Consider the following 17,114-nt stretch of genomic DNA (forward strand, 5'->3'; position numbering starts at 1 on the left):
GCCTAAGAGACGTCATTCGTGTGAGGTTAGAAAACATTTTTTTTCTCAAAAAGTTTTTGAGATATGTACATGAAACTTTGCATGGTCAACAAGCATGGTAGAAGCAATAAACAAAAAATAATAATTGGAATCCGGGATGATGGGTTGCATTTCAGTATCTAGTTGAATGATTTGAAATCGGAACAATCCAGTCTTATTCCGATGAATTTTGTGTTGCGAGCCAGAATAAACATATTAACGGTCAAAAAACCATTACTATTTTTCTCCATTATTTTACTTCATATATTTAGGAGAAATTTAAAATAAAAGTTGTTTTGGTAAATGCTGTGCCTCTGGTCTAAAAATACGTTCGAAAAATTGTATTTTTTCTAACAAAAAATTCCACAAAAACAAAGTTTACATAATTTTTTTGCATGTAAATTTCAAATATAAGTGTATGAATTATTTTTATTCATATTCTGTATGTTTTTGCGAACACTTTAGCGAAAATTTCACTTGAATATATTGAAAAAGAAAAAGTTACGATTTATTTTCTCAAACAATGGCGCTTAAAAATTGAGCCTCGGAAAAGTCATCTGCATCAATTTTTGATAAATTTCAACATTTTTTTCCTCAAAAAGTTTTAGAGATATGCAAATAATATTTCACACGGTTGATAAGGATGGTAAATGCAAAAAATAAAAAAAAATCATTGAAATCTGAGACTATGGGTGTCATTTTGGCATTTTGCCGGGTGATTTGAAATGGAATGACCCATACTGTTTTCCACAGAATATACATGCATTTCTACAAATATCTGTTTCATTTTGTTGAATACATAGAAGATGCTTTCTGACACAACCCACCCCTAGGAGGTGAAGAGAGAAAGTTGACTTGCACAACAACTTGGGACATGCACGATCAATCAATCTCCTTAAACTTGCACCATGGAATTCAGGATCCAAAAAATTTACTGCATAGTAAATAGCTTTCAGTATCATGGTTTTTTCTTTCACAGTTTCACAAGTATGATTTTCTCCACATTTTCAGGAGTTAAAGCGAATGGTGTAGTTTTCACAAGCTTTTATTCATTTTAGAAAATGTTCAGCAACCCTATTGATTTTGGTTTGAATGACTCTAATACTGTGTGGTCTATTTCCCAATAAGACTCCACAAATTGTAAATTTTTAAAACACTCAGCCCAAATATATCTTCATCTAGAATATAAGAATTGTTATTCTAAATATTCTGTGTCAGGATCAGTGTGCATGAGCATCACTCCATAAAAGTAAGGACTGATTGGCTTGTCAATCCCACTGATCAAATTTCATTAGGGTTGTTTTAGCAAATTAGAAAAATAATTGGCTGAGAATCTCAATAAAAATATCAATAGTTCATACAGTATATGTATTAGTAGTTAATGTTATCAACCTTTTAAATTTCAGTCAGTTCCATAATTAAGTTTGTATGAAACTTCATCATTTTTCACATTTTCATGAAAATAAGTTTTCACTTAAAAAAAAAATGCTGCAAAAAAAAAATTTTAATCCTTTTCAAAAAATTTTATTTAGCTTTCCTATAAAGATACTGAAATTTTATTAGCATTATCTAATATTGTGATTTATCTAAAAAGAGAAAAAAGTCTGAATGGAATATTTCCAAAAAGCAGTTTATGTGTATGCTATATCATAGTTTCATTAGCGTAAATGCATGAAGCAATTAATTGCTGAAACACTTGCATAACATACACATTAGATCATAAAAAGTTTATTACCAGTATTTCGAATAATATAGTCTAATACAACCATATGTTCAAATTGCAATTGAAATTGTCTTTGTAATTCTTTCGGTAATGGTTCAGTCTCAAATTTTTTGAGCCAATAACCTGCATCTTTATAATTTTCAACAAATAGTTGGAATGAACCAACCTGAAAAAAAAGATCCAGTTAAGAAAAATAATGTCATAAATCAGAACATACACAGGGTGCAGAGAAAACGGGGGGGGGGGGTGTTATGGCATTTTACTGGCGTACCATTGATCCTAGAGAGGTATACTTCCAATTAGAAAAAGTCTAACCCTGTGTGCCCCAAAACCCAATTAGAAAGTTGTTTCCCTGTCGATTTTCAAATTTGAAAAACAAAGGAAATTTGGAAAAAACAGTGTTCAATGCAGGTAAAACTTTTTTTCTGCATTTAGAGCTGTTTTTTCCTAACTTTTCTCCGTTTTTAAAATTTGAATATCTCAGTGAATATTGCACTTAGAAATGTGGAACTTTTTGTTGGCATCAGGAGAGACAAGGCAACAACTTTCTAATTGGGTTTTGGAAATACTTGTTTACTGTATAAGAAATTAGTTTTTTTTTATTTTGATAACTATACAACACCTTGAAACATGAATGACATATTCAGTACTACACATTATTTGAAAACTTTTTCTAAATGGAAGTATACCTCTAGGATCAACGGTTCACCAGTAAAATGCCATATCCTGTTTGCTCTGCATCCTGTATAATAAAGTTACGCTTTAAGATGGTGTATAAAGATGGTTTCTATTTTAGGTGATTACGATTAACACTGAATAATTTTCTTCAATGAAGCTAAATATATTGATATTTCAATTTTGATAACTCAATGCACTTTTGATTAAACTAATTATAATACAGTTTCCAAAGGTTAATACGTGACCGGTGAACAATATGTTAGATATTCTACAAAAAAGCAGTGTTAAAAAAGAATTATGTAAATAACTATAATATTCATTATATATAACAATACATTTATAACATATATAATTTGCATATAACTAATACTTTAATAGCACTCTCTAAATTTGTTGTAAGTGGGTCTGTGTGAATGTGTTAGCGAAAAATTCACATTATTTTCAAATTGCTTGCAGTGCAACTTTATAGCTCTTCTAGACCACATGCATCCTACTGATTGGGCATTCTTGGGTTAGGCACTAGTAAGTCAATGCTGTGCAGTTGCAGGGGACATATAAAATCTATCAAAGACTGCTAAAACTTACAACTGCACAAAAAGTTGTTCACAAACTGATTTAAGACAATAAAATTAGGCTAGAGCTATTAAAAAAATTGTTTCAAATATTAAAATGTGATTTATATGACTTCAAGTGCAAAAACCTTATACCTATGATGCAAGTGCCATTCATAATGAAATAGGTTTTTTTTGCGTATCTGAATCCTGTTTGAAGAGCTCTCAAAAATTAATACGAGTAAAAATATCTTCAAATGGTTCATAATAATCAAATACAGTTGAATCCTGTTATAACGAACCCCAAGAGACCGGAGAAATCACTTCATTATAAAGACATTTTGTTATAAAGGAATTCTAGGTTTTTGCATTTTTCCTATGTAAATTTATCTCGGGAATTAGAAAAGTGTTTGTTAAAATGAGATTTTTTTTGCTATAACGGTATTCGTTAAACCGGGATTCGACTAACTCAAAAATATAAAAGTAAAAACTAAGAACTTTAAATTAAAGAAAGATTTATATAAAACTTATATGCAAACCAAAAAGTAGTTTGAGTTAAAAGTACAGTACAGTGAAACCTTGATACAATGATATTTTGGAAGCTTTGTTTGGGGTTGCCTTCAAAACGATGAGATAGTTAAAAAAGGTTTAAGAGCTGTTGTAATATAAGAAAAATATTTACATATTTACCTTTGCAGTTTCAACCACAACCGATCGTATATTTTCTTTTCCTATTCTCATGCAAATCATGACCAGATAACATCATTCTGATAAGAAATTTTGTGTGTTGGCATCACATGTAATGTTATGTAAATTATGTCGCTATCATCGCAAATGTGTGACATTACATGGTGTGTACAGCATGTACAGCCTATGTAAGTGGAATGTATCTTCAGTGTATTGTCTTGCTCGTTATCCTTATCTTAGTTTCTCAATTGTTAATGCAACATGTGTAGTCTGGTATTAGCATATTTTTTATATTTAAAAAAAATAAATAACTTACTTTATTTTTAAAAGAAGTTTTATTATTTCCTTTACGACATGGGCAGTTCTTTTGAAATGAAATAGCTAACAATATAAACAGTTAGAGGTATGCTGCACTCTGCTCACCTCATCAGGGTGAAACAATTTTTAAGAACAACTGCAAAATTGCCATATCTTCGAACATGTGGATGTAAATTTATGAAAATTTTAGAGAGACAATAACAAACAGAACTAAACATTTTTCAGTGAAAATAATTCTGACGAATGCTGCATTGTTTGAGAAAAAAATTGTTGAAATTATTGTGAAGCTCATATTCTGGAAAAAAATATAAGGACACATGTTTTTTGATGTGGGTAAGAAATTTTGTCTTTCTCATGTTGGCATAACAGTCAAGACTGCTTTGATCAATCATGTTCTGCAAAATTGAATTTTCTTCTGAAAGTGTGAAGATGCTAAAGACAATAAATTTATTGGAAATTGAAAGGATAAAATGCTTGCTCAGGAAAAACTGATGTATTTTCACAAAATTGCAGGGAGAAATAAAAGATTAAAGACTGTTGTTTACAGCTTTATAAAAGAGTCCAAGAATTATGGACTGAAAGCTCACACAAAAATTCTCTTCCTATTTCCTTCCACGTTGTATTCCTTCCACTTTCAGAAGGAATACAACTTGCATTGCCCAAGTTGAACTGTGATTAATGTTTTTGTTTTTTTTTTCCAAATGCGCACACAATCAGACAAAAAACACAGTGAACATCAAAACACAAAACAGTAGAATATAAACAAAAAAGAGAAAAATAAACACACACACACTTTGTGACCTATAGGGATTTTCAATCCTTTCATCAGGTCAAAAAAAAAATTATGTTAAAAAAAATTCATCTCTAGTATGCAAAATGGAAGTGCAAACCTATCCTTACAAAAAAGCCGTGAATTGAATTTGCCAAACAGCGTGCATCTTTCAGTGCCAAGTGGGAGGATGTTTTTTCTCATGCAAATAAATTCAATTTAGATGGACTCAAGTGTTTTAAATATTACTGCCATGGAACTATGCCACCCCGACAGAATCATATGTTGGTAATCCCAATTCTGAGGTACATACAGGGTGTTTCTGCACCAGGTTTACAAACTTCTAGGAGCTGTAGAGCACACCTAGATCAGTGTTTCTCAACCCTTGGGCCGCGGCATGGTACCAGACCCTGACATCATTCAAACAGGGCCACAAGTGATTGACCGTTTACTTTTTTCCCATTCATTTCCCGTTATACCATAGTTTCTCAAATGTTTTGTTACATCATCCCCCCATTGCTTCAAAAAAATTTTCTCCTCATCGCCCTCCATTTCGAGCCAACCCATAGGATCCTATACTAAACCCAAAGCTTCTACACCACAATTGCTGGTATGAACTACAAGGTTTTCAATTTTAACAATACAAATGGCACTACATTCATTAGTGATGATATGCTTTGTCTGGTTGATATGGTATATGAGGCCTACTTTCCGTAGACACAAAAACCTTATTTTCGGAAAAAATTAGGATACAAGGTTTTTCCACCAGATTATTGTTATACTTCTTTCCAGAATCTGATCTTCACTATAATTTCAATATTTTTTTTTCTGAAGCAGTGTGACACTCATAAAAATATTTTCACAGGAAAATGTTTAGTTCTACTTGCAATTATCACACTCAAATTTTCATATATTTACATCAAAAGGTTTTTAAGATATGGCAGTTTTTGCCTATATATGCTTAAACTTTTTTTCCATAACTTCATAACAATGTTATTTACTATGATAAATTCCTCAGTAATAATATTTTTTAAAGAGATTTTGAAACCGCTACAACAATATTTTTCTATATTTTGCTCAAAATAGCGTTCAATCTAATTTTAAACATCTACCCACTTGTTTTTCAGAGGGTATCTATTTTGCATTTCTTGTTCCCCTTCTCTGAAAATGTTAGCAAAGTTAGCACTGTTACTACTTTATGTGTAAGAGACAATAATATAGTGTGGTGAAATTATCTACAGGGTGAAACACCTGACTCAATTTTATCAATTAATTATGATTTTGTGCAACCAATAAATGCTTGTAAGTTTGCATTTTTGGTCTGCTTGTAAGCATGCATTTTTCGGTCTTATTCATCCCCATCAACTAAAAGTGATATCAACGGCATAAATTTGGAGGTACACAGTGATGGTAATTCTGCCTGTCGATATAATAATATCTGTGAAACAATTTTTGTTCTTGGTCCACAGAATATTGTTGTATCAAGATTTCACTGCATAATAATTATTTGTTCACCTTTGGAGGTAATCCGATTCGGTTGAAATGAAGTGGAAATTTTGGAAATCTTTCAACTACATTTTTTTTCGTTCTTGACTTTGCTCTATCAATAGCTGAGTAATTGAAGGCATCGCTAGTCAGTCTAACAACCTTTTAAAAAACAATCCTACATTAGCTCATAAATTGCTCAAAAATGATTTTTAAATCATACAGTAGTACTCAAGTCTTTTGACAAAAATAAATTTGTCTAAAAATTTCATATTTGAATTTTTTAATTAAATCGGTCCTATGAAACACAAACGCAGAACCTCATTACCAACTATTATAATCAAAAACTGCTTATCTACACTTTGTAAAATCAGAAAAAAAATTTAATCACTTTTATGGTGGGTCAATAGTCTTTCAACACAAACAAGAAAGCAAACAATAAATAGTCAAATCTGGTCATGTCATGGATGTTATAATAAAGTACATGTACATAACAGTACATACAATAAGTCAACTCTTCATTAGAAAATATTTGGATTGTAAAAATACTTGTGATGTCTTTGGCATAGACCCAATGTTCTTGTCCCATGGTCAGTGGATATTTTTCCTATTCTTTTTTGACACAACAGAAAAAACCATCAAATTCAGATAATTCCTGGCTCTCACTCATCTATTGAAATCAATCCATAAATGTTTGGTGGTATTGAAGTTATGGCTCTAACTTCACCACCCATAAAACTCTTTTTGTTGTTTTTCAAATAATGTCTAATAACTTATGAGCAATATTTATGGTTATTGTCCTGCTGGAATACGAGTAATAGTGACATATTTCATCTTGTTAAGGATAACGTACGGTGGTTATGAAATACATTTTTGTAATGGAACCTGCCCCATGTATTTTTTTCAGAAGGTTAAAGAGGACTGACACCTTTAGTCAAAAATCATTCTTACTTTCATCTTTGAGTTTGGCACTAAGAACCTGTAATACCTTAATAATTTCCTTATAATTTTTCCTTATAACTACCTATAAGAACCTGTAATGCCTCATATGTATATTATATGTTACCTATTTGTACATCTTGGATTGTTTCTCTTGTCTATAGGAAGATTGGCATAATTTTCCCTCTCCCTTGCCCTTCTGTAATTAAGTAATAATGATTTTTTTCACTTGGAAGACGAGCAAACAAGCCCATGATGTTCAGCCAATGTTTTACAAGTGATACACTGTTACATTCAGTCCGTGTTATGAGTTAAATTCATCAAGTTTTTTCCTAGGTGGACATTTTGAGGATCTCTTTTTGCTTGTTCTATCTATCTTATCTGTTGTCTTCTTTGGTCATATTAAAAGAAAAGTACTTTTTACAGGTTTCCGAGATTATTAAACATGTTTCTAAAAATTATGAACTGTCTTGGAGTACTAAAATAAAATTACTTGCCACTCTTGAGCTTGACTTCACCCCTTATTTTAAGCCTTAATTACGCTTTCCCAAAACAAATCCAAATATTTTTTATGTTTTAGAGCAGGGATCTTCAACCCTTTTCTAGTCACGAGCACTTCCTGTATCCATCATTAAAAGAGCATCCTTTTCAGCAAGTTTGACCTACGACTGCATGAAATCAGGATGACTTCAATCCTATAACGCACAAATTGTACATGATTTGATTGTACGTGATTTTAATTGTACATTTAATTGAACTTTGATCAAGTGCTCACGAGCACGAAATAGAACACAAGCATTGAGCACTCTGGGTGATTCAAGGAGCACCATGGTGCTCGCAAGCAACTGGTTGAAGATGCTGTTTTAGAGTTTCCATTATGTGTTCTGCTTAATCCTACTACAAATTTACATTAGATAAGAATTAATTTCTTCCATCATTTGATTAAGCTATATTTGTCAAACAACTTTTGATCCATCCAAAAACAAAAATTAGACAATATAAAGCTCACAAACCCCAAACAAACAAATTTCAACTACAGGTGTCGATAAATATCTTCCTTCTGCTTTACATATCAAAATCAGGGAACTGCATGCAAATTCGTTGGTGCTACACATACAAATAGAAGGCCACAACAGGCAATATGCCCAATGAGGCATTTTTCATTTGTCAAAAGACTTTTGAATGCTACTGTAGCACATAAAAGAATAAATGTAAATCTGTATACTTTGATCACATATCAAAATGTTCATTTAAAAGTCTACTCTTGAATAAGCCATTCAATGACATTTTCTGTTTTCATATTAAAACAGGTTTTTTTTTCAAAATTTTGTTACATTTTATAGTTATTCTATACAGCTCTGTTTCAGAGATATATTTTCTCTCTCTCCAACTGGTTCTTTATTAGTGAAATCACAGATTTATGTAAACTTTATAAAATTACAACAAAAAACTTTGAACAAGAATAATAATTGATCTCAAAAATTTAGAAAATAAGAAAATTAGATGCATCTTACTTTTGTTTTCGGAACAATATTAAGTTGTAATTTTTGGTCTACTAGAGACGCACCAGCTTCAGATAAATATCCTTGGTTAGGCACCAAACAGCTACGTCCAAAACAACAAGGGCAACAAAGTTTATGCATCCACTTAGTCCATTTTGGATTAAGTCGTCCATATGGTTCTTCATCCTTTGGTTTATAGACGCCAATTTTCTATCACAAGAAAAAATTTTAAGTCAAAATTTAAACATATGGAAAATATTCTCCACTTCGGGTTGTTAAAACACTGCTATAGACACAAATATTGAGAAAAATAACACTTTTAAAAGATGTAATCAACATGGAGGTTCCAATGGAGGTGGCAGAAATAATTACACCCAGATATTTATAATAAGAAACCTTGATGATTAGAGAATTATTGATAGAGTAAGAACTATTGAGGGGAAGTCTTTTGCGAGTAATTTTCATAAAAACTGTTTTAGAAGAGTTAAGGGGTAATTTCCAGGACGAGCACCAATTTTGATATAATGTTGAGGTTGTTTTGAAGAGATGCTTGGTCGGATTCGTTGTGCACTGTTTGGTAGATGATGCAATCATCTGCAAAAAGTCTGATATGGCAATTGATGGAATTAGGAAGATCGTTTATATAAATCAAAAATATTGAATACGTATCAGCAAATAAATGACAATACCAGGAACGCATGAAATGAACTTTTATAAGTCACCAGGAGATGTTGAAAATGTTCATCAGTAGGGCTAGAATTTTTATGACCTAAAAACTGCTTGAAAATGTTCTACAAAAAATGAGTTTGTCGTAAAATAACTAAAAATACGCTCTGTAAAACAAAAAAAAAAGACCTGAAAATTTTCTTCCAATTTCTGGTAAAGTTAATTTTAGTGAAATTATGTACCAATGAGGAATATTAATGCAATTAAAACTGAAGAGATGGTATCAAGATGGTACTATTTATTCATACAAAAATGCCAATTCGGGCGAAAATTGCTGTAGTTAAGAGAGGCTGCTGTCTCCACTCAGCGCTTCATGCTACTAGTGCATGTTATAGGGAATTGAAAAATGAGCCTGGTACATTGGTTAGCGCACTTGCCCGGTGTGCAAGGGGACCTAGGTTCGATTCCCGGAGGAGACAAATGTACTTTTCTTTCCAAATATCAGTTTCGGCAGAAAATACCTCCAGAAAATTCAATTTCTCAGCAATTAAAACTATTTTAAATGTTCAGTTTTAGCTTGAACTGAAATTCTTTACCAACTGCATAGGCCTCTCATAGAATCAGTAATACAGCTTTTTTTTAAAAATTATTTTGGTTTCTGAACCAAACGGAAAATTTACTGCCTTTTAAAACCACATCGCATAGAAGGGGAAAAAACTATAAAATACAAATTTATCTATAAACTTAATGCTAAAATGGGGGTATAGTTGAACCTCCAAGACAAACTTGCCCAATATAATTTTAAACTAATATGAATTAAATATTTTTACATTGGATATAATCAATTTTCACTGTTTTGTTGGTTAATACAAAAATAGATTAGTGCAAAATATTTTCTGTATTTTTTTCGATTTCATAACAAAGTTTGACTGTATTTTGTCTTGTTTTTCTATATTGATGTGGCAATACATACAGGCAAAACAACCTACTGAATTGTTTGTTCCGGATTCAAAGACAGATGGCAACACTTCTTTAACACATAACAACATGGATTGCTGTATTTTTGATATAGTTTAGATATATTAAATCCATATTTTTATATATATATATGGGCATCTTTTTCTCAGCCACTTTATTGGAAATTTTGCCTGTTGTGGCCTTTGTGTATTTGTATACATGATCAAAATCAACAAAAATTATAAATCAATTTACTGCTATGTATAGTAAAACCTCTTGATAACGGACACTCCTGGGACCAAAAATTTTGTCCATTAATTTGGAGGTATGACACAGTGGAACCTCGTTTATACGACTTTCACATTTATATGACATTTGGCTTCGGTTGCAATAAATTGGTTCCTTTACATTTAGATGTTAAAATGTATTTGTTACTGTAAAAGGGATACACACAGGTGGTTATGCATAATCACTAATCATCTTGAAAAAAGAATCACTTTTACCAGTGATTATATGTTAAATAATTCCCAAGTGTGATAAACATGGAAAAATGCAAGGGTGCAACTAGATGCTGGATGCCCCCCCCTGGTCCGGCGCGGCCCTGGAAAAATGTATAACCTGTTTTCTTTTCATTAAAACAATTATTTTTACCTGAACATGGTACGTACACTGCACGTATTTAACAAAAATTAAATTAAAAATTTGAATGAATTTTATATGAAGATAAAAACATATATCTCATTATCACTGGTATAATATTGGCTTTCTTCACTCATATCAACATGTGCAAACAAAACCAACACATTATCATTCAAATTCACCATCCTTTTCTATAGTTATGTTCAGTTAATAAATTAATGAATTGGTGATTATCATATTTACCAATACACAAGCTTATGATTATACATAATCAACTATTGTATATGATAAATTCTGTGTGTGTGTGTGTGAAAAAAATTACCTCTTTTTTTTTATCTCGACCTTGCATAAGTCTTTTAGTAGAAGATGGAATTTCAAGGAAAAAAAAATATCATTGAAAATGTAAAATAACACCTTAAAATATGCTCTATCACATAAAAATACTGAAATATGCAACAAAATAAAAAATATGCAAAGTCATAGAAATTCCTAGTCCTATTTTATCAGTATTTTTCTTTGCATTAAACATTTTATTCTAACCAGTAATTGGAGGTAAATGTCATATGTAGTGTGATATTTGATAACACTTTTGTCCATAGAAAGAAGTGATCTTTTTGTGTAAAGCCGGGTAATTTTGTTATTAGTTTTTCTTTCTTCACATAAAGTCAAGTAAACAAACTTTGGAGAGAGTCAAAATTAGTGACAAACGACGGGGGAATGGCCTGGCGCAGTCTTGATAAATATCAAATAACGTTTCACTTAACTTATTAAATGTTGACCAAACCATTCTTTAAAAATGGGAGCTATGATTCTAAATAGTTCTAAGGCTCAAATTGTCTTTCAAAATCTCTGGCAAAGTTTACATCTGCAGCTGCATTTCCAGTTTCTACTTTTAACACCTGAAAAAATCAGCTCAGCTTAGCTTCTTGCAGTGTTCTGATTGAGTGAATAATATATTCTTGCCCAATTATGACATCATAAATATAATATTGTTTCCATCTTGACTATAATGCCATATTTATGAATGATGCTGAATTCAAGAATAAGAAATTTTTACAGAAAATCACATAACTCTAAAATCGCATAATCGAGATAGCATAAATCAGAGTATGACTATTACTTTTTTGTCATGATTATTTTACAGTGAAACTTTCGATGAACACTGTATAAGACGGAAACCTGTCTTGAATGGAATCAAAAAATAGTTTCATCAATGACTAGTCTATTGCTTTGATGAGAACATTTATATTTATCTTCTCTATGCTCATCTAATGCTGTGCTATTTTCGATAAATTTAATTTCACATTACAAATTGTACACCTAATAATACAAAAATTTTAGGAAAATTCCCTATGAATTTTTCACTGCACCAGAAAGCACACTTGGAAACATTGAGGTAGACCAGCAGAAAATATAAGTTTTGTGGCATGCCGGGGAAAATCTATATTTTTCCCCGCCAGGAAATTTGAGTTACAGATTCTGGGTAAATATCTACACACTAAAGCTCTGTTTACATGAGCCAAATTGCAGAAGAATGGGGGTGAATATTATAACTTGCTTTGGTAACTTTCTTCCCCCTTGCAGGAGAAAAAGAAAGGGAAGATTCAACCCATCTTCTTTGGTGGGATTTTGGGTTTCCAATGTCTTTCCCCATAATCTTTTGCATTTTTCCCCTATTGCAGAATGAAGACTACTAAGATTTTTATTTGTCATGTAAACACAGCTTAAGAATCAATTGAATTGAACCGTGTTTTTTGCATTTCATTTTAAGATCCTTTGTTTTCGAACAATGTTCTGATAGTTTGAGCTTTATATTTGTTTGTACTATTGTAAATCTTGATTTTTTATAAATGTCGGATACTAAATAAATTTATTTGTGCAGATTAGATGAGTTAAATCAGAGGTCTATCAAGCCAAAATTTGGGTCCGGAAAATGGACCTTTAACAAAATAAAAATTTATGACATGAATGTCGCTCTCCACTTGTTAATACAAGATATATAGAAGACTGGATGTTGTGAAGATATTTATTATTTGAGATGTTAATTTTTTAAGGAAGGAAAAAACTCATCTCTGCCTCTACCAGAAGTCGAACCCGGGTCCCTCGATTGCCGGACGAGTGCTCTGACCACTAAGCTACAGAGGAGATAGAGATTTTCCTTTGCTAGAGCGTATATATGCCGAACGGAACTGTGCAATGGACGGTGAAACCGATCAGCTAATAGCTCATGGACGACGAGCCACCAGATGGCTATATATATGACATGAATGTCGCTCTCCACTTGTTAATACAAGATATACAGAAGACTGGATGTTATGAAGATATTTATTATTTGAGATGTTAATTTTTTAAGGAAGGAAAAAAATGTTTTCCTTCCTTAAAAAATGAGCTATTAGCCGATCGGTTTCACCGTCCATTGCACGGTTCCGTTCGGCATATATACGCTCTAGCGAAGGAAAATCTCTATCTCCTCTGTAGCTTAGTGGTCAGAGCACTCGTCCGGCAATCGAGGGACCCAGGTTCGACTCCCGGTAGAGGCAGAGATGAGTTTTTTCCTTAAAAAATTAACATCTCAAATAATAAATATCTTCACAACATCCAGTCTTCTGTATATCTTGTAAAATAAAAATTAATGAAACCATAAATTCGGCATTTCATTTTTTGTGATAGATTACCTAGATTATTTTGCTTCCCACAAAATTTCTTATTTTTCATAAAATTGATGACTCTTTTCAAAAAAATAATGAAAATTTTCACAAAACAGGATCCTACAAAGAAAGTCTGGACAGACCCCTGCAAATGGAACACATGTTGATTGTGAAGCATTTTTTATTCCTTGATTGTGTATAACATTGGAATAAACAGAGTGAAAAAGTGAAGAGTTTCGTGGCAAAATGTGATGCAATACAAAGGTGACAGCATATTTATTCAATCTTTGAACAAGCACAAAAAAGTGTGAATATATATTTTGTATTGGGTTCATAATTAAATTAGAGAAGTAAATGCTGAACTTTTATTCTGATATTGAATTCCTAGACAGAAAACACACATATATATATTTTACCCTCATTCACTTATTTATTCAGTGCTTAATATAAATAGATATCAGTCTTTTGAATTTATTCTGTGATCCTTACTAAAAAATACCTTTTCTGACATGCCATGAAAGGACTACACTCCAACATTCCAAATCTGGTGTGTGTGTTTTCTGAGTTTAATGGCATGCTGGCTAATGTGAGGGGAACAGGGCAAAATGTTCACATCTTCCGCACATGAGATGTTTTCATTTAAATTGAAAATAAATTATGTTTAATCATGCATATAAAATTTTTTTCACCCCCAACCAGAGGTGTTATTCTGGTACAGACTTTTTTGGCAAAGCATCTGGATGTGGTTCATGATAAATGTTGATAGCTCCTAAAGTCCACGCAGTTCTGAAAGGTCTGACATATGTTCACATGTCTAGCTTCATTTTCTTTGTAATCAAGGTTTCATTCAATGCATCAATTCCCCCTCCTCCCAACTAGTTACCTAACATTTAATTAAAATTTGCTCTTCACAACATATGCACTCTATTGGTCACAGTTAGTCATCTAGAAAGTGACAGAGGACCAAGATATCAAATTGATCAATCACTGGACAATGTCCCGACTTTACTTTAGATATGTCTAATAAATACTGCTTGTCTTTCTCAGCAATTTTCCGTCTACTTGTAGAATCAAACCATCTACAGATTTATACTTGCCACAGGGACTTTTTAACACCCAGTAAGCTGTTGCCCAATGGGCTCAGAAAGATTTTACTTGCACCATTTATATGCTTTCTTTCTTTCAAACCAAGCAACACTCCAGTCTATCACCACAGGCTATTTACTACAGAGTGCAGAGGCAGATTTAATTGCAAATGCACCGGGCACACGCCTGGGGCCCTAACTTCTGAAGGGCCCCAAAAACCCCAAACTTTCCACTTTTTTCTAACTTAAGGCCCATTATTTTCTTTTGCACACAGAACCTCGACCGACTTTAATCCGCCACTAACCGAGTGAGCTGTGCCGGAAATGTAAGTGAGTGTAACTAACAGTCTTAGTGCCTATTCCCGGTGTTGTCTGATTTTTCAGTGTTGCCATCTATATATTTCAAATTGCGAGTGAAATGTAATGATTGGCTAGATGTACTGTTGTAGGCCTGTGGCAAGACTTATCAGGAATATTGGCTTGCATACGCGGCTCGAAGTTGGGAACCACAGAAAACCAACTTCACCCATTTATATGCTCAAAAATATGACATAAAGTGAGTTTGTTGAAGTGCAGTAGACATACGCTACTATAGTGGTCTTCCCATGTGCAGTTCTGACGGGTGACACCATTTTTCCAGAGTTGTTTCGTATATATAGCTTTTCAAGCAATATTTCTAGTATTCAGACAGATGAGAAATAATGCTTCAAGTTATGCTGTTAGAAAACTCAAGAATGTACAGTATGTAAACACATACCATACGCTTTCAAAATTAAACAAAACATAAGTTAAATTCTTACAATTATTTAAACTCATTTCACTTTTCATTGAGTAATGATAATGCAAATGTCAAAAGGTATGCCAAAGATGAAAGAATCAAAACTAACACTTTTTGTTTTCTAAAAGTGCTTGATATAGATGACTGAGGGCTTTTCCGTTTCAGCCCTCTTGCACACTGCAATGTCACTCCACTTACAAGCTAATCCATGCGAAAATTGGTCTAGTTTTTAGGTGTGGCTAGCACAGTGCAAGAGATTTTAATGATAGATTTTGCGTAGCCACACCCCAAAACCAGTTTTAACTTTGTGCAGCTTGGAATCATGGAGAAATATTACGTATTAATTTTTAACTAGGCTGGATAGTACAGAGACCAGATAGTCATGACCTGGATAGTTGAGTCTACTGTATTTTTTTTCTCAGTCCACAGAATATTGTTATATCCAGATTTCACTGTACAGTGATATCTTGGCTAAATGCCTCAGCTTACAAATTTTTTTGCTAACAAAGATTTTTCCAATGATTTTCTGTCTCAGTAACAAACATTTCAGCTGATACGGATGCATATGCTAACATAAAACATCTGTGAGGCGAGTTCAATTTTTGTGCCATAAAACGTTGTGAGATAAATTTTTACCAAAGAATCCAATGAACAACCGTCACTTGATCCAGATTAATTTATTTCCACCTTGGAATCGCTTTCCAGATGCACCTCGCTTTCTCTTTCAGAAGGGTTTTGGGCCATTTCATTTAAAATGAATGATTAAGCTAAGAGAAAACATATTTTTTAAAAAAGCTGTAGACTTGAATGATTTCAGTGTGTGAATATGATTAGACTCTTAGTACCAAACTAAACAGTCGACATTCTAGGAGCTTGTATATCTTTTTCATCTGCATGTACGTGGGACAGAAACGAGTTGACTATATCACATAGCACTCTACCTCACACACTTTTTTTCCACTAGAGCTCACCAATCTTACTGCACCCCATAATGTAAAATGAAAGATATATTTGGTTTTTCATCTTTCTTTAAATTCTCCTTTATTCGATTGTGAAGCGGTTCATTTCAGCATTCTGCCAGTTTTCATCTTTTTTATAGCGCTCTCCTTGATGTTTCAAAAAACTTATCTTCAAATTTTGGGCTGTGCCTGGAAAGAATTAAACAATTTTATATTGAAACCTATGGAAAATCATGTTTCGGCTAATGAATGTGATTTCGTAATGTATTATCCTCGTTAACAGAGGTATCACTGCAATAACCTCTTCACGTCAGAGGTGCACATGTGTACCTTCATTTTTAATGGTTTTAATGATTCTTTTTTCAAGTTATGACTTCAGGTATACGCAACGGTTCCCAACTCAAATGGTAACAGTAAAAATATCAACCCAAATCAATTCATTTTTCATTTTTTCTTTTTTTTAAAGGGTATTTTGACATACAATAAACCAAAAAAAACTTTTTTTATTGGTTAGTTTTGGCTCAGGTTTGAAGAGGTTATGGAAACTTGAAAAATACTGCAAAACACCTCCATACGATTTCCTGTGATTTGTCTTCTTTTTTTTTTACTTCTGTGTATTTCATGAGGTAAAAATGGATCTGAAAAAAATAGCTACAACTTGCCAGAAAGGATGGAATTAGAAAAAAAGAGAGCCTCACAGAAGTAAAAAAAG

General features: G+C 32.5%; 1 protein-coding gene across 1 annotated transcript in view; it reads right to left on the reverse strand.

Annotated features, from left to right (window-relative positions):
• LOC149085551 (phosphatidylinositol 4-kinase type 2-beta-like) overlaps window positions 1–17,114 on the reverse strand; it is a 45,945-nt gene that overhangs the window by 23,038 nt on the left and 5,793 nt on the right. Inside the window, exons 2-4 of the mRNA XM_089233622.1 lie at window positions 8,683–8,880; window positions 6,260–6,391; window positions 1,754–1,907 (exon numbers count right to left, since the gene is read on the reverse strand). Of these exons, the coding sequence (XP_089089748.1) occupies window positions 1,754–1,907; window positions 6,260–6,391; window positions 8,683–8,880 (484 nt within the window). The remainder of the gene's footprint in view (window positions 1–1,753; window positions 1,908–6,259; window positions 6,392–8,682; window positions 8,881–17,114) is intronic.

This window comes from Pholcus phalangioides, unplaced genomic scaffold (assembly GCF_987345545.1).
Source record: "Pholcus phalangioides strain wild (caught in Gottingen) unplaced genomic scaffold, Ppha-v1.0 ptg000007l_1, whole genome shotgun sequence".
Taxonomy (NCBI): Eukaryota; Metazoa; Arthropoda; class Arachnida; order Araneae; family Pholcidae; genus Pholcus; species Pholcus phalangioides.